We start from the raw sequence: 17,966 nt of genomic DNA, 5'->3' as shown, positions 1-17,966 counted from the left end.
GGTCTGCGGGCTGCGGGGGCGCAGGGTGCACGGGCTCCCTTTGGAGGCGCTTTGTGTCTGGGCGCGGGCGTGACCGCAGCCGGCTAGTCCCCGGCCAGCCATGAGCGAGGGAGCTGTAGCTGGCCGCTGGAGTTTCTGCGAGAGAATTCATTGAGCCGGCGTCCGGCTTTGGGTTACTCCTCGGGAAGGACGCCAAGGGAGCTGCCTTGTTGCTTTTAAAAATCGGGTCTCCAAGTACAGCCTGCGTTCATGGTAACAGGATTATCTCAGCAGCAGACAGCGCCGCTTCCCGAAATCGGCTGTGGTTGGGGACCCCACGGCCCCGGAGGCGTGCGGGCTGCGGGGACAGCAACTGGCCAGCAGCGGAGGGGGTGGGGACCGGGAGGTGGGCAAAGGCGACCCCTCCAAGCGTTCCGCCCGGCGTGCCAGGGCGCCTGCCCTTTCTCTCTACCCACATTTGCCTGGAGCCGGCTACGGAGGAGGTAAGGGGTCAGCTTCTCGCCGGTGACAGCTCTGGTTTGAGACACACCTTCCCAGAGGAATGCAGAGGCTTTGTTCCAGGCGCCCATCCCAGCCCCGAACCCTGAAGCCCGCGGGCATGGGGCTGGGACTCCGGTGCCATTACTCATCTTTTATGGCAACGCCGGCAAGCTCCTAGGTAGGCAAGTTAATTATTAATGATTCTAGGCTGGAGAGCGGAGATCTGGAAATAAGGTTGGTTGGTTGCAGGCCTCCCTCTTTCTTTTTTGGCTTTGGCAAGCAAGGTTTAAGCCCAAGGTATTGCAGTCTGTTTCCTGAGAAGGATAAGGGCATTCCCCCAAGGCACCAGCACTGCCTCCGAAGGGTTCCCCTTTCTCTGTCGGTGGGACAGCCCCGTCTCCTCCCGGAGGACAGAAAGGGTGCATCCCTCAGTTTTTAATCTACTTTAGAACCAGCCTGTACCCCTCCTCCTTTGCCTTACGAAAAGAATCTCACTTCCATCCCCTTCCTCAAGACAGCTTCCTGAGGAAGCTTCCAGATCAGGTGTGAGAGACCTGAGTCCTCTCAGCAGGTAGAGTCTGAAACATTCTGAAAATGGAAAAATGTTGCCCTGTCCCAGTCCCAGTGCCTGAAAACCTCCTGCATGCTCCACCAGTGCTCTCGGGTGTATTTTCAGGCCTAGGGGCTGTGGGCAGAGGAAGAGGTGCCTGTCAGGTGTCACTTGACCTGTCTCCCGGATCCTCAGCCCGAGGGGAGCAGGGAAGTCCAGGTGGGGAATAGAGAAGGCAGAATGAGGCTCCTCCCTCAGGCAGTTTCAGTTTCCCTCCGGTCCTTGTCAGAGAGAGGGTGGGTCTGAGACCGGTAGTTGTACAAGGTGTCCTGTGTGTGTGCTGGGGTATTTCTGGGTGGGGCCCTAATGAATGGGAATGGAAGGGCCCAGCCTTAAATGGAGGGCTGTGGACCAGGCTGGGCTCTGGGGAGGTGGGAGGGACGGGGACTGGTTGGAGGCAGGCCTGAGGAGATTTTCTACCCCAGCTGGGGCCTGAGAAGAGTTGTGAAACTCAGCCTTCCTGGTAGCATTGTGCCTTAGAGACCTGGGAAGCTATGTGCTGGCTTAGGATAGAGTTTTCAGTCCTGCTAATGGAAGGGTCGAAGGACTGTAGAGTAAGTGTGATGAAGATGATGAGCATGTCTTGGAAGTTGACATTCTGGGGAGTGTAAGAGGGGGCTGGGCTCATGTAAGGGGGGAGGGGCAAAGGCAAGAAGTGTGGGGAGTGGGGTGGGCTTATGGGAGGCAAGGAGTGCAGGGAGGCAGATTTTAGCTCTGGGTGTGGGCTGTGTATCAGAGAGGTGTTCTGAGACAAACTGCTGTGCTCTCTCCCCCTCCTCCCAATTTTCTGTGCCCTTCCTCAGTAACTTGACTTCCTCTGCCTCCCTGCTCTGGTCTCCATGGGCTGGGCTGCTCCAGTCCCCACCTCACTCCAGCCTTCCAGGGAGGAAATGAGTGAAGGAAGGCGTGGCTTTAAAGGGCCTGTTGACTCTGATACCCTGGGTTATTGGGGAATCAGTACCACCTGCCCTGCCACCTGGGTTCGTGGTGCATACACTCCATGGCAGCCCTCCCCTAACACACGGGGCTCTTGCTTATAGAGTGCCACCTTCTCCAATCCTGCCCCGAGCTGCTAGTACTCTGTGAGTTGAGGATTTGAAGATGGCCTTGATTAGGAACAAGGTTTTTCCATTATGGAAAGTCTGTTCAAGCCCGCCATCTAATATCTTACCTTTTGGCCTGCTGGTCATGGCTGCGTATTTGTGGATAATGGCCCAGCCATGGCCTGGAGCAGCTACTATCCAAGGCGATTCTGAAAAGAGTAGGTGGACAGTGGGGTCCCTAGGGTACTTAGTTGAGTGAGAGGGCATCAGAGGTTATAAGTTACGGGGAATGTGAGGCAGTTATCAGGCCGTGGGATTATGGGGCAAGGATGTCATGGTCACTATGGGTTGTGAGGACAGGACTGAGTAGGGCTAGCCTGGAAATTTCCCATGTGTCTTGCTCCTAATGTCTGCACTGAATGGAGCAGGCTATGGTGAGTCCAACATCAGTGGAGGCCTCTGTTTTGAGGCCCGACTTCCCCCTGCCGTCAGGGAAAAGGCGCAGCCCGTCTCTCTGCACCAGCAACTTAGCTTGTCTTCTCTCCTCCTTCTTAAAAGGGGCACCTGGTTGATGGTGGTTACTGAGTTCCTCAGTAGCAGCTGTGGCAGGGAGACTTTTCCCTGGATGGGTGGCAGGAGAAGCTCCCTAGGCTAAGAGAAGAGGGCTCTGATGGTTCTAACTCAGGCAAGATCAGGAGGAGAAATAGACTAAGGACCCTGGCAGCCCTTGCAGTCTTGATTTACAAAAGCACGAAGTTCCAATCTAGAGTTTGTACTGTATCTGGTGAAGGGAAAAGAGGCCGGTGTTCCAGGCCTATACACTGTGAGTGCCCAGGAATGAGGGGAGAGTGAGGGGTTAATTGAAGCAGTGTGGCCGTTTATTTGGGGGAGTTGAGTTCAAACTCAGTCTCTGCTGATTAGCTTTGTGTCCTTCATCCTGAGTCCCAGTTTCTTTGCCTGTTTGTTAAATAGGGATAAGGCCACTCCCTCCTTCCTAGGACAATTGTGAGAATTGTATGAGATGATTGTAAAGGACTTAACACAGTTTTTACCAATCGGTAGCTATCATTTTTCCTTAATTAAGGCAGCTAGAGAGTCCTTGGATCAATAGCTGAGAGGTTTTTTGGTTTTGGTTTGTATTTTAAGGTAGAAAATAAGAATGTCACAAAGGTATTTTGTGCTGCTACCGGAGGCCATACCTGGGCTCCTAGGTTCAGATGTGACAACTGTCCTAGAAGGATTTCATCTGACTTCCACATCAAACCTGTTTCTAGCCTCCAGTTATTCACAACGGCCCCGGAGAACCGTGAATCTCTGACTGCAGGCACACAGCACAGCTGAACTGGAAAGGTCACCTGCTCAAACTCCTGCTGAAGCAGGCTTCTCTGGTCCAGCCAGGATTAGGGAATGTTAGTCCTAAGAGCAACCGGATACCTGCCACATTTTAGCTGCATGACTCTAGACGAGTCCTTTCATCTCTTCGAGCCAGTGTCCTGTGAGAATAATGAAACCTGCCTCTCATGGTTGTTCTTATGCTCAAATAGGATAACGTGTGCTCAACTGTAATGCGGCATTACATATTATTGATAGCTGACTAGGTACCAGACAGTGAGCTCAGCATGTTCATATATTATCTCATTGAATTCTCACAGCAAGTTATGATGCAACTTATTTATTATCCACATTTCATTGATGAAGACGTTGAGCTGTTAGGGATTGTAATTGTTATTGTTGGATAGCGGATTCCTTATTGGAAATCATGCATCTGAAGACCTATCTCCCAGAGTAGGAATAAACTAAAGTTCCTACAAATCTGTTTGCATGCTGCCTTTCTTCCACTGACCTATTCTAACATCCCAGGCCAAATCCGAATCTAAGTTTGTTAAATAAGTGTGCTATTTTGGTGCCCCTCTCTGCCCCCTCATCCATGGACTCTGTGGGGCTGATGGACACAGTGCCTTCTTGTCTGTGACTTTTGAGTGTCACTTGCATGGAACTATAACCCTCTTGCACTCATCCTACCTAGTAGTTCTTTTTAAGAAAGCGGTTGCTAGTTTGGTTTGACTTTAGGCAGGGGAAATACTTGGTCTAGAGCTGACGGTTAGGCTCAGAGTTTTCAAGGTCCCATCTTTCTTTCTGATGTGTATGGTAAGTTGTTTTGCTCTGTTCCAGATGATCTGCCAGTGAGCGGAGGTCTGAAGTTCTCAGTGCGTTAGAAAAAAATTTTTAAAGGAAGAAAAAAACACCCTGTGAAAATAGGGGCTCCCAGCTGGTGGTGTTTCAGACATGGGTGATGCTCATTAACAGAGTGATGATCACAGCCCCAAATTCATTCTCATTACTTTTGTAGCATCTTTATAAGATTACAAAAAGCTTGTCACTTTGTGGGTTATTTCCTCTTTATGACATGAACAACATTTATGCAGGTGTGACACCAATAAAGCAATACAGGTCTGGTTTGGAATAAAAAGTGAGATGCCACTGGTAAGGCTCTAGGCATGCCTAAGAGATTCTAGAGCTCTGGTTAGCAAAGAAAGGGTTTCCACAGCATAGACCTGTGCTCCCTGCTCTCATAGCAGCCACTGGTGTTGTCAGAGTGGGCATCGTTCCTGCCACTTTACTGGAACTTGGTGTGACATGTCTGAAGTCAGGTAGTCAGATATGTAATGGCAGAGACTGGACTCCAGGTCCCTGACTTTTTGGACTCAGAGGCAAGCGGTCGTATATATCCTGATAATAATTTTAATAATTTTTCCTATTATGTACACTTTGTGGGAAATTTAGAATATTACACTACAAAGAAGATAGAAGGAGGAAATTATTGACCAAGCACCAAAGACAACCACTGTCTACATTTTGATGGATTTTGAAAAAGCTCTTCTCTCTCTCTCTCTTTTTTTTTTTTTTAAATGGGGACATTTGTATTTGTCAGGAGTCTTTGCTATTTGCTCGTTTTTACAAATCTCTGGGCATATCTAGTTTCCTGCCTTGGAACAGGCATTCTTTCTGTAAGCTTTGATTCCCTGCAAATTCAGGTAAAGCTCTTTATTTTTTGTAAAGCGCTGTGCTAGGTGCTATGGGGGAAAGAGATGAGTAAGACATTCCTCCCTTCCAGTTTACAATTAAGTGGGAGAGGCAGATGTGTATTCAACCAATTAGTACAGGCATGATAGTAATAGCAAACATCTCTGGTAACCAGCTCTTTCCAGGTGCTTTATACAAGTTACTCACACTTAATCCCCAATCAACCTTGTGAAGGAGGTATTGCCCATTTTATAACTGTAGAAACTCAGAGGTTAAATCATTTGGTCATTTGCCTAAGGTGATAAAACTAGCAGCCACCCAAGCTGAGATCCAAATCCAGGTTGTCCCATTACAAAAGCAAGTGCCCTATCTTATGAAAAACTGGCGCTATCACAAATCCCAGAAAAGGGAAGCTCAAAATCAGAGTCCTTTGTGAAGAAGGAATGGATGGTACCTATCTCTTTGTCATTCCTTCTCTCATCCTTTCTCTCTCTCTGATTCTAGTTATTTATATTGAGTAATATTTTTTGTCTTTTTTAAAAAGTTCCCTGCTTAGAATCTTTTGTTTATTTGGGTCATTTGATAATAAATCTCAGAGTATTGTAACTGGAGGGTAATGAAAAGGTTATCTAAACTATCCTTTTTAATTTCTTTCTTTCAAATTTTTAATTTTAAGAGAGGAGGTCTTGTTCTGTTGCCCAGACTGGAGTGCAATAGTGTGATCATAGCTCATTGCACCCTCCAACTCCTGGGTTCCTGATTCAGCCTTTCAAGTAGGTGGGACTACAGGTGTGAGCCACCATGCTTGGCTACGTTTTTTTTCTCTTTTTTTTGAGATGAGATGTTGCTATGTTGCCCAGGCTGATCTTGAACTGGCCTCAAGCAATCCTCCTGCCTATCTCCTGAGTAGCTGGGATTACAGGCATGCGCCACCACATCTGGCTAATTTTTTTGTATTTTTTAGTAGAGATGGGGTTTCACCATGTTGGCCAGGCTGGTCTCAAGCTGCTGACCTCAGGTGATCTGCCTATCTTGGCCTCCCAAAGAGCTGGGATTATAGGCATGAGCCACTGCACCTGGGTTAGGGGTGAATATTTCTTAATAGGTTTTTTTTTTTTTTTTTTTTTTTTTTTAAGATATATGAGTGTATAATGTTTTTCATGTATGTTTGAAGAAAAATATGACTAGAACATCAAAGTCATTTGGCAGCTGTTATTGCTTTGGATATAGGTAGAGTCCTTGTCTATTTAAAGGAAAAAAGTGGAAGTACAGGTTGGACAAGATGTGGCAGGAATTATAGAGGCACTATGAGCGATGTGTGGTTAAAGTTAGGGAAACAGTGCATTTACACCAGTTTACACTCCCTCCTAATGGATTTACCTGCCTGGCCTGCTTTATTATTTCGGGGGCAAGTAGAAGGGAGCCAGCCCTTAGTGAAAACATACTACTTGCTGGGCATTTTACCTGTTGGTCAGTATCAATGGGCTCATTGTACTGACATGTGTATATATTGAGAAAGCTCAGAGAAGTTGAGTAAAAAGCTCAAAGTTACAGAGGATAGGTTGGAGAATGAGGGTTCAGATCCCAGCTTGGGCTCCTCCAGTTACCCCTTATAGTCACCTGTAAGTGAGCCTGGGACCCCTCTCCTCCTAGGTCTGACTCCTGTTGGGATTTGACATGTTCTTGTTTAGGTCCCAGGCTCAAGTGGCAATGAATGTGGTTGGGTTGCTAGGTTGCTACTGTAGCCTGATAATTTAAGGCTTGATTTTGATAGAATTTTAAAGAATGTGCAGTATTTATCAAATCTGACTCATGCTATTCAGTGATAGAACCCTTATCCTGCTTCTGTCCATGTTGTGATGACGCCATGTGAATTTTGAGCCCCAGGAAGATGTAGATTGTGAATGACTCTTGAGATTGAGTCATCTATCCATACTTTCAGAGTTCGGAGAATCAGCTAGTAGGCATTTACCTAGAGTGGTGTGGAGGTGCAGTGTGGGCTGCTTCCAAGTTAGCTGAAGAAACCCGGAGCTGTAGGTTACAGAGAGAGGAATGACTTTCAGGGCCCCTTGTGGGAGATTTTGGCTATAACATGGGATCCAAGCTTCAGGTCCCTCCCAAAGCAGCCAAGAAGGTTCAACTTTTTTTTTTTTTTTTTTTTTTCAGACAGAGTTTCGCTCTTGTTACCCAGGCTGGAGTGCAATGGCGCGATCTCGGCTCACCGCAACCTCCACCTCCTGGGTTCAGGCAATTCTCCTGCCTCAGCCTCCCGAGTAGCTGGGATTACAGGCACGCGCCACCATGCCCAGCTAATTTTTTGTATTTTTAGTAGAGACGGGGTTTCACTATGTTGACCGGGATGGTCTTGATCTCTCGACCTCGTGATCCACCCGCCTCGGCCTCCCAAAGTGCTGGGATTACAGGCTTGAGCCACCGCGCCCGGCCGAAGGTTCAACTTCTTAGTGCTTTAGGACCACATGGAGCATAGTCTCTTGCACAAGACAGTTACTGTGTATCTGCCACGTGGTAGGTGCTATGATAGTGGAGTGGGCCAAATGATGGGCCCCTCAAAAGATGTCCATGAACATGGACCTGTGAATGTGTTACCTTATATGGGAAAAGGGACTTTCAGATATGATGAAGGGAAGGATTTTGGGATGGGAAGATCATCCTGGATTATCTGGGTGAGCCCCATGTAATCAGAGGGTCCTTATAAGATCAGAGTGAAGGGAAGGAAATAGGAGGAGTGTTGGAGTGTTGTGGCCTTGAGCCAAGGAATGTGGGCAGCCTCTAGAAACTGGAAGAGGCAAGGAATGGCTTCTGTCCTAAGGCCTCCTGAGGAGCACAGCTCTGCTGACACTTTGATTTCAGTCCAATAAAACTGATTTTGGACATCTGACCTTGGAAACCTTAAGATGATAAATTTGTGTTGTTATAAGTTCCTAAATTTATGATAATTTGTTATAGCAGCAATAGGAAGCTTATATAGGTAGACACTGAAGATAAACTGAATATAGCATACCTCTGCCTTCAAGCAGCTCTTAGTCTAGTTGGGAAAACAGGCAAGTCAGCAGCTAATTTTTTATTTTTTATTTTTTTTTGAGACAGGGTCTTCTCTGTCGCCCAGGGTGGAGGGCAGTGGTACAAACTTGGCTCACTACAACCTCCACCTCCTGGATTCAAGCAATTCTCCTGACTCAGCCTCGTGAGTAGCTGGGATTTCAGGCACTCGCAACCACACCCAGCTAATTTCTGTGTTTTTCGCAGAGACGGGGTTTCACCATGCTGGCCAGGTTGATGCTGACCTCAATTGATCTGCCCTCCCTGGCCTCGCAAAGTGTTGGAATTACAAGCATGAGCCACCGTGCCGATCTCAACAGCTGCTTTTGATAATAGTGGTAGTGTTCCAATAGGGCTATAAATCCAGGATTCTGTGGGACCTAATCCAGCCTGGCATCAGAAGTGGCACTGAGGAAGAATTGGAGGAAGGTAGGCAGGGAAGGGCCTTTATGGCAGAAAAAAGAGCATCAAAGTCATCTCAGTCAGATCTGAAAGCTAGGTGGAGGTTACTGGCAGTCCTTGCAAGGGAGAAAGCTGGTTCCATCTAAATTGGTGCAGTCTCCATGACTCTGTTTTTAGACTAAAGCCTTTTGGGCCTTGCATAAGTGGGGAGATACGTTGAAAAGTGCTTTCTCCTTAGGGTTGTGTGATAATAGAGTCAACTGTTCCAGGCACTGCAATGGCTTTTTTTTTTTTTTTTTTTTTTTTTTTTTTTTTTTGCCTAGGCTAGAGTGCAATGGGGCAATCTCAGCTCACAGCAACCTCTGCCTCCCAGGTTCAAGTAATTCTTCTGCCTGAGCCTCCCAAGTAGCTGGTATTACAGGCATGTGCCACCACGCCTGGCTAATTTTGTATTTTTAGTAGAGACAGAGTTTCTCCATGTTGGTCAGGCTGGTCTCAAACTCCCTGCCTCGGCCTCCCAGAGTGCTGGGATTACAGGTGTGAGCCACTGAGCCCAGCCTGCAATGACTTTTTTTTACACATTGTCCCATCTAATCCTCAAAACAACTTTCTGAAGTAGGGACTGTTTTACTCATCCTGTGATTGAGGGAAATGAGACTTAGGTTTAAGATCAGGCCCAGCACCACACAGCTTGTAAGTAAGTAGTGGGGCTGAGATTAGAATCTAGGGCTTTAGGTCTCAGAGCCCAAGTTCTGAGCACAGTTTTCTGTGGCAGAAAGGCCACTCGGCCAGTTACGAGAGGACCTGAGTTCTAGTCCTAGATCTGCTTCTTATTAGACTTAGAGCAGGTCAACCTACTTTTCAATCTGTTTTCTCATCTGTAAAAGGAGATAAGAGGCTTGCCTGTCTCAGAGATGTGACTTCAAGGAGACCCTGAAGGCAACATGTCTCAGACACCTCTGGAGAGGGCCTTGATAGTGATGACCCTTAAGGATGACCCACAGTTCTAGGTCATCCTTAAGAGTCATTGAGGTGCATTGGGGAATTCAGCCACCGTGGATCGTTGAGGAGTCCACATGGGGCTATTTGCATTTGTGGGTCGTGGTGGAGATAGAAAGTGGGTAAGAAAAGGTGGAGTGGCCTGTCTCAGGACACCAGGAGTGGGGGTATAAGTCTAGGAGAGAGAGGTGTGGCCTGCATCATGTTTTCTCCAAAGGCGCAAATGCTGGAGGCAGCTGAGGAGAAAAACCTTTCTTGTCCTCCGGTCAGGTGACAAGCATTTAGTCCCAGTCCTGCCGCTTACCGTCTGTGTGATTTGAGGCAAGTCGGCTTGATTTCTATAACCTGCATTTTCTCATGTGTAAAACAAGGCTAATGATTCCCACTTTGCAAAGCATGTGAAAGCATCCTGTCCCTTTCCTGGCATGCAGTGGACGTTCAGTAAATAGTGGTGAACTCTAGATTACTTTAGTATTTCCCAGGGTTAATCCAGTAAGTCCCAATTCTTTGCAGGATTCCACATTTCTCCCTTGCCTTTCAGACTCACTTAGGCACATTGTAATTGGACTTGAAGAAAGGTCTGGTCATAGAATGAGAGTCCCATGAATTCTTGAGGGGGAAGACCCTGTGCTTCCTGGCGGGAGATGCCGATCAATGTTTTTCTGGTGGCTGCAGTGGGTACGCAGGGCCATTTTGGAAGCAAAGATGTTTGTCTTGCCAAGTACGAGATTGAGTGGCACTGTTTTGCTTTCTGGGAATAATGGTTGTGCCGATGAAGTAGATTTATGGCACTGAGTACATCAGAGATGAGACTGATCTTTTTTCCCCCTTTTAAATGTCGATGTTTTCTGATTATTCAAATAATGTGTTCATTTTAGAATATTTGGAAAGTATCAAGAAAGAAAAAATAAAATGTCTAATTCTAAATCCAGGGATGATTACTGCTAATGTTTTGGTATATTTCCCTCCTTTTTTGGTAAAATACATATTTTAATATGCTTTATTCACTTATGATACCATGTGAATTTCCCAGATCATTACATGTTCCTTAAGAACATTTTTATTTGCTGCATAATAGTCTGTGGTGTACACATGCCATAATATTCTTATTCATTCCCTGTTCCATAGTTAGGCATTTAGATTGCTTCTACTTTAAAATACATAAAAATATTTGACTTTTTAAAGAATGATTTTAAAATATTCCTGGATCTGGGATTCCTGGTCAAAGAATAAGCACATTTAAAAGTATTTGTTGGAGCCGGGCGCAGTGGCTCAAGCCTGTAATCCCAGCACTTTGGGAGGCCGAGGAGGGTGGATCACGAGGTCAAGAGATCGAGACCATCCTGGTAAACATGGTGAAACCCCGTCTCTAAAAATAAAAAACATTAGCTGGGCATGGTGGTGCGTGCCTGTAATCCCAGCTACTCAGGAGGCTGAGGCAGGAGAATTGCCTAAAACCAGGAGGCGGAGATTGCAGTGAGCTGAGATTGCGCCATTGCACTCCAGCCTGGGTAACAAGAGCAAAACTCTGTCTCAAAAAAAAAGGAAAAAAAAAAAAAAGTATTTGTTGGTGGACTCTTCTATTTACCTTATATTAAAAAACAAAAATGTTATGGTGTGGTGAGGTGTCTGCGGCCAGCCTGGGTGAGGTCCCTGCTTCTGACCGTTGTGCACAGAAGGCTGCCTCCTCGCTGGTCTCTTGCTTCCTGGCGGATAGTACAATCAGCCTCTTGTGGTTCACCAGTGAAATTTAAGTACTGGGTCAGTCTTTCCAGTGCTTCCCTCTCTGTCAGGAAGTTCATCTGTGAATCTAACCTAAATCTCATCTGCTGCGTCTTAAATCCTCACCCGCTGTCACTTCCCCTCAGTGGAGTGGAGCGGAGCAAAGCGGCACACTGTCTGCAGGTAGCCTCGTTCACCTGTCTCCCCTGACCACCGTGACTCCAGCTGCCAGCCTTATGTTACCCTGGAGGAAACTTGAGGGTCTCTGGCTACTGCTGTCGCGACTGGGAGGGCGGTCCTTGCATCGAGTTGTTGCTGATAACGCCAGGTAGGGTTTCCGAATCCTAGAGTGCCCATACTGTGCATCCCAGCCTCCCCCCTGCCCTCTGCAGAACTTGTGGGGGCAATTAGCATTCAGAGTGGCGCTCTCCTCTGGATGCTGCAGGTCTATCAGATTCATTCTCTGGGGAAAAAAATGTGGCTGGAGCAGAGATTCATTGTGTTTCAGCCCCAGTTGCTTTGGCCAAGTGGTAAATGTACAGTAAAGGAAGACGGCCAGGCAAGGAGGGGCGTTTGAGAACATTCTGGTAATGGGAAATCCGGCTGTCAGTGTGGGAGGGAAGGGTCCCATCCTGGGTTTCCCACCCTTGGTATAAAGCAGCTGTGCCCTCCACCAGAAGAGCCCTGGCCACCTTTCTTAATGTGGGTCCTTTGTCGAGAGCTGACAGCTTTATTACGGAGCAGTAGGATGTTAATTTGAAGGGAAATGAATATAGCTGCAACTTCATGGGTAGCAAGAGGCCCCTTGTATCCCCTGACTTAGGCATTATAGAGCTGGCTGGCAATTGGCCAGCAGGGTGGAGCAAGTCACACAGGAAAGAGACTGAGAATTGAGTCCTTGCAGCACCTGTGGGAGTATCTGAGCATGGCTGGAAGCCCAGAGGAGGTGGAGCCTGAAGCCTCCTGGGGACCTAGCCTGGGCTGACTGACCTTTCCAGCAACCTGCCCTCTCCTCCATCACAGCAGAGGAGGTCCTGCCTTAGTGTTAACTGCTTGATGCTCCCAGCTTGTCCTCCTTGGAAGTTCTTCTTGCATAAGACGAGGTGCCTTGCTTTATACTTTGCTATTCCCTTCTTCAGTGCCTGGTACAGTATAGGTCTTGATTGAAATGAAATCAGCATTAAAGGCAAAACCCAGTGGTTTTGTGCACTCAGTAAAGAAGCTAGTTCTCTGCTCTTCAGCTCTCATTTAAAATATCCATGTCAGAGTGTTAGTCCTCGTTTTGAAGAGGGGAAGCTTTTTCTATCTTCCTTTATTGTTATACCACACTCTCTGGTGCTGAATGCCACTGTACTTTTAGCCTAGCAGGTTGAAGTTGGAGGCCAGAGTCCCTGCTGCATGGCCTCAGCCCAGTGAGTGCCACCCCTGGCTGCACGTTAGAATCCCTTGGGGAACTTTTAAAAAACATGTCTGGGACCCAGTGCCAGAGACTCTGAACTGGAGCTCTGGCATCATTTTAGAAACATTTCACACAATAAGGAGCAAGGCATGTCTGCCATACCCTATCAGCAGCTTCTTTTTATGGGAAGATACATAGTAGAAGCCTGTGACAACGCAGCAATAGCTTACTCTGCATCCTTTTTGGAAGCAGAAAGGATAAAGTCCCAAATGACAGCATTGCATCAGGGCTTTCCTGTGGGGGATTGGCTTGATGGGAAGCCTCCAGAGATGCATCTTGCACCCATTCTGTTACCAGAGTGTGCTCTGGCCATGTCGCTCTGCCTGGTAATTAAGCAGATGACGTGGACAGGGTGAGGGTGCTTTGGTTTAGGTTAAAGATAAGAAGGAAGAAGCAGGGTATGAATATGTCCCTATTTGATTCATCAGCACAGGGACTAGATTCACTTTTCTCTCAAACTTCTGGAGCAGGTGGGAGAGGGTGGGAACAGAGTTGTGAGTGAATGGTGGAGGATGGCTTTTCAGTTTGGTGCTAGAAGACAGGTCAAAGTAATGGGTACCTGCAGTGAATGTTCAACCCTTCATGGCTCTCTGTTATCCCTGAGACCTCACTTCTGCCGGTTTCCTCTTGAATGTTGCACAGACCGCTTTCCAGAGGAGTCAGTAAGGGACCAGACTACTGCCGTGAGTGAACGGACGCCTTGGCTGCGTGTGCTTGCGTTTGGCTGTGGGTTCCTTTTTGTGACTGAGAAAGATTGCACTTCTTTTTGGCTAATGCACATGACTTGATGTCCTGAGTCTTAGCCCTTCTCCCACAAACACCCTCTGGGGTGTTTGTGGTTGGAGCCTTGTTCCAAGCGTAGCCTCCCAGGTTGAAGGGCTGTTTTTGTGGTTGCAGCTGTCTCTTAGCTTTTGTCTTGTGGTTGGGCTGCCTCCCTGGCCCTCTCAGCCTTAGAGAAGTTGAAGCTCCCTTGAGAGAACACTTGTAGTTTTCCCACAGGTAAGGAGGCCTCACATCTGGGGTGCTGATGATATCATTCCCCAAACTGGCTAATCCTGCTTAGAAAAAGATACACACATTTTGATTTCTTCCTGCTATTTCAAACTGCAATTTGCTACTCACCTATAACAGATTCCTCCTGGGTGCTTGTTTAAAATGCGGACTCTCTGGGAATAAAACCTAGGAATTTACATTTTAGCCAGGAACTCAGGTCATCAGATATAGGAATGTTTCAGTTAAAAAATGTCACATCGCCCTTGCTTTACAGTCAGGAAATGTGACAAAGTGGTTAAGTGACTTGCCCAGGATCACACAGTAGGTTATAGCTGGAGCCAAGCCTTGGAGAACTCAAAGCCAAGTCCAGAATGTTACCTCTGCCTCATATTTGTATAGGGCTTTGTTCTTTGCAAACTGTAGTTCATCTTTCTGCTCCTCTAGTTTGCTTAGATGGAGAGTGCCCTTGTTGATTTTGGACCAGATTATTCTTTGTTGCTGGGGGCTGTCCTGTGTATTATAGGATGCTTAGCAGCATCGCTGGCTTTTACCCCCTGGATGCCAGTAGTGCTTCCCAGTTGTGACAACCAAAAATCTCTCCAGGCATTGCCAGATGTCCCCTGGGGCGCAAAATTGTCCCAGTTGCAACCCGATGATTTAATGGGGGAAGCCGTGTTCCAGGGATGTTCCCTAATGGTATCCCATGACATTTATTTTTATTTGGAGACTTCATTTGTAAAATTTGCAGAGCTGTCTTCTTCCCAGCTTGGGTAATATGCTGGATTACAAACATAAATGAAGTCACACTGAATATCAGCTCTCTCCTCATTTTTGTTTTGGCTTACAGAAGGAAGGCATAAATAAGCTTGGAAAGACTACTGACTTTGGACTCCAATCTGTGATTTGCCTGCCACCCTGGACTTTCTGGGTGTGTGATCATAGGCAAGTCACTGAACTTTCTGAGCTCCTTTCTTCATCTGATGATGATAGAGGGAAATGTTTGTTGTGAATGAGAATTAAGTGACACCTTAGATGTGGAAGTGTTTATAAAACATTACTCATAGATTAATTGATACTGATAAGATTCAGGTCTAATTACCAGCACTTGAAATTTTCTCAAATTTAAAAGTGCAGAACTCAGCACAGCAATTCCAGACTTGTATTTGGCCAAGTATATTATCCTTGTCATCTGCCCATAAAGTTAATCTTCTGCTCTCCCACTTTAAATTTGATCTCCCTCTTCTTGGTGGCCATTGCCATATCTCTTTAGGGCCATTGTCTCTGCAAGATTGGCCATTAGGTTATTACCTCTGGCAGCAGCCGGTTTCTTTTTATGGTGAAGTTTCTGAAGGGCTGTCAGATGTGTTATGAAAAGTAAAACCATGACACTTTATTTTCCCTCATTGCCAGGACCCAGAGAGGAGCATGGTTAATTCATACATGAGGCCTGAATTTGGGCAGTGAAGCAAGCATCAGTCTGCCAAAAGATTCGTGCAGATGAACTTAAGTATAAAGGTCTTTGGGCTGTTTGGCACAGCAAAGCTCGGCTAGTGCAGTGCTTCAGTTTGCAGAGGAGGAAACTGAGCCCAGAGAGGGAGCATGACTGAAGTGTCACAGGGGCAGAGTGAGAGTGTCACAGGGGCCCAGGCTGTATGGAGCTGAGGCTCTCAGCACAGTAATCGCACCAGTCTAGCCTGCTGCCTTGGAGAGGGTGGTGGGGAGCAGACCCTACTCTGTAGCCAGGGCACTGCTGCTGCCTTCTGTTTTCCTTCAGATGTTGCCATGTAGGCCTTGTGAGACTGTCTCTTTCTGCTCAGTAATTTTGGGGTAGTATTTCACCAGAATATACACAGTACAAGACGTGGTTGTCACTGATTCTTGGAATATCTTGAGGGGAAAGGCAGTGAACATTAAGAGGCTCCAGTTTCTGTGTGAACATATTAAAAGAGAAAGACTGAGAAACCGAAGCTTGTTTTCTCAGTAACTTCAAACACCATCCCTTGGTCACACGGTTTCTCCCACTACGATGTGCTCCTATATCAGTATTAATATTATTAGCGTTATTGATACTTGGTGATGTTGAGTACTGCATGCCAATGCACGTGAAGCGTTCACCACAATGCATGTCTCATTTAATCCACCCCAAAACTCTACAAAGGTGGTACTATAACTTTCTCAGTTTTGTAAATGAGGAAACAGGTGAAGGTCACAGAGTAGGAGGGAGAACTGAGATTCAAATCCCTCCAATTTATGAAGCCTAAATTGGCTTGTTCCAGCTCTGTTGTACTGATTTCTGTAGAGGTGATTACCGTAAACCCCACCTGCCTGCTTCTTCCCTCCAGCCAAATTTGAAGCATTTAATGTCCCTGTGTTGGTGTACTAATGCTGGCATTACAAAATACCACAGGCTGGGAAGCGTTAATGATAGAAATTTATTTCTTGGCCTGGCATGGTGGCTCATGCCTGTAATCCCATCACTTTGGGAGGCCGAGGTGAGTGGATCACCTGAGGTCAGGAGTTCAAGACCAGTCTGGCCAACATGGTGAAACACCATCTCTATTAAAAATACAACAATTATCTGGGTGTGGTGACACATGCCTGTAATCCCAGCTACTTGAGAGGCTAAGGTAGGAGAATTGCTCGAACCCCAGAAGTGGAGGTTGCAGTGAGCCGAGACCATGCCTTTGCACATCAGCCTGGGCTACAGAGCAAGACTCCATCTTGGAAAAAAAAAAAAAAAGAAATGTTTTTCTCAGTCTAGGGGCTCAAAGTCTGAGATCAAGAGGTTGGCAGGTTTGGTTTCTTTTGAGACTTCTCTCTTTGGCTTGAAGTCTGCCACCTTCTCTCTGTACCCTCATATAGTCATCTCTGTGTCCAAATTCCCCCCTCTTATGAGAACACCAGTCATATTGGATGAGGATCCACTGTAAAGACCTCATTTTAATGTCATCACCTCTTTAATGATCTCATCTCTAAGCAGTTACATTGGGAAGTTCTAGGGTTAGGACTTTGAATATTAATTTGAAGGGGATACAGTTCAGCCCATGATAGTCCTGCTTTTTATCAGATGGCCAGTTGGAACTTCTATGGCTGTTTTGACTGGGTGACAGCTGGTTAGGCTGTCATCTGCCATCAGCAGTGCCAAGAGCCTGCATGAGAAGAGCTGTCCCTCACTCCAGAGCCCTAGAGGGCTACTATCGAGGAAAGCACAGCCTTTAGAGACCAAGGCCTGGGTTTTGGCTGATGGGACTTAACCTTCTGGAGCCTCATCTTCCTTCAGCTGTAAAGTGGAGGTGATTCCTTTCTTAAATTAATGAAACACTTCATACTGAAAGTGTTTGCAGCTTTGAGTTCAGGTGGGGTCGTTAGACTAATGATTACTCAGCGCCTAATCCGTCATCCTCATTCCAGGGGATGGTGGAGTGGGAGCTTTGGGGAAGAATGTTTAAGAGAATGAAATACAGAGACAGCTGAAAAACAAACTGATCCCCCTTGCCAGTCATTTCTGAGGCCTTCTTACCCAGCTCTTCACCTTTTAGCAGTACGGTGGCATTGCGTGTGGCTGAGGTTCTGCAGCTCCACTCCAGAGGGCCTCGTCTTGCTCTTCCCTGGGGCTCTGCAGCAAAGAAGTCAGCTTGGGGAGGGGCAATGGGCTCAGGTTGCTTAAAGAGAAATTGCCCAATAGATACTTTGGGTTACGGTGACCTTGAGGAAAGTATATAATTTTTTTTAAAAAATCACTTTTTACTCTGAAGGTCATGTAACTGCATTACATCAAAAATGAGATAATAGAGACAAAGGGGGAAAGTAGCCATAATCACTTCACCATAAGGTAGCTTCTGGATTTTATGGGAGAGTGGGGAAATAACATTTATTTTATTTTAATTAATCAATCTATTTTTAAAATTGGAGATGGGATCTTGCTCTGATACCCAGGTTGGAGTGCAGTGGCATGATCATGGCTCACTACAGCCTCGATTTCCCAGGCTCCAGCTATCCTCCCACCTCAGCCTCCCAAGTAGCTGGGACCATGGGCGTGCACCACCACAACCGGCTAATTTTTGTATTTTTGGTAAAGATGGGGTTTTGCCACATTGCCCAGGCTGTTCTCAAACTCCTGAGCTCAAGTAATCTTCCACCTCAGCCTTCCAAAGTGCTGAGATTACAAATGAGT

The 17,966-nt window shown here is 46.6% G+C and overlaps 1 protein-coding gene across 11 annotated transcripts in view; it reads left to right on the top strand.

Moving 5' to 3' along the window:
- The window catches only part of PLEKHA7 (pleckstrin homology domain containing A7), a 248,434-nt gene that overhangs the window by 93,765 nt on the left and 136,703 nt on the right, over window positions 1-17,966 (top strand). For 2 of the 11 annotated variants that reach the window (XR_012518107.1, XM_074401136.1), the window contains exon 1: window positions 36-482. The exons of 6 other annotated variants lie outside the window; for them this stretch is intronic. Coding sequence is in view for 3 of the 5 variants with exons in the window: in XM_074401136.1 (XP_074257237.1) it covers window positions 250-482 (233 nt within the window). In the remaining 2 variants the exon portion in view is untranslated. Of the gene's footprint in view, window positions 1-35; window positions 483-17,966 lie in introns of those variants that run through there. 3 more of the 11 variants (XR_012518109.1, XM_074401137.1, XM_074401138.1) reach the window with 2 other exon arrangements.

Source organism: Saimiri boliviensis, chromosome 6, assembly GCF_048565385.1.
Source record: "Saimiri boliviensis isolate mSaiBol1 chromosome 6, mSaiBol1.pri, whole genome shotgun sequence".
Lineage (NCBI taxonomy): Eukaryota > Metazoa > Chordata > Mammalia > Primates > Cebidae > Saimiri > Saimiri boliviensis.
Note: the sequence above shows the minus strand (reverse complement) of the source record. Positions and strands in the feature narration are given on the sequence as shown.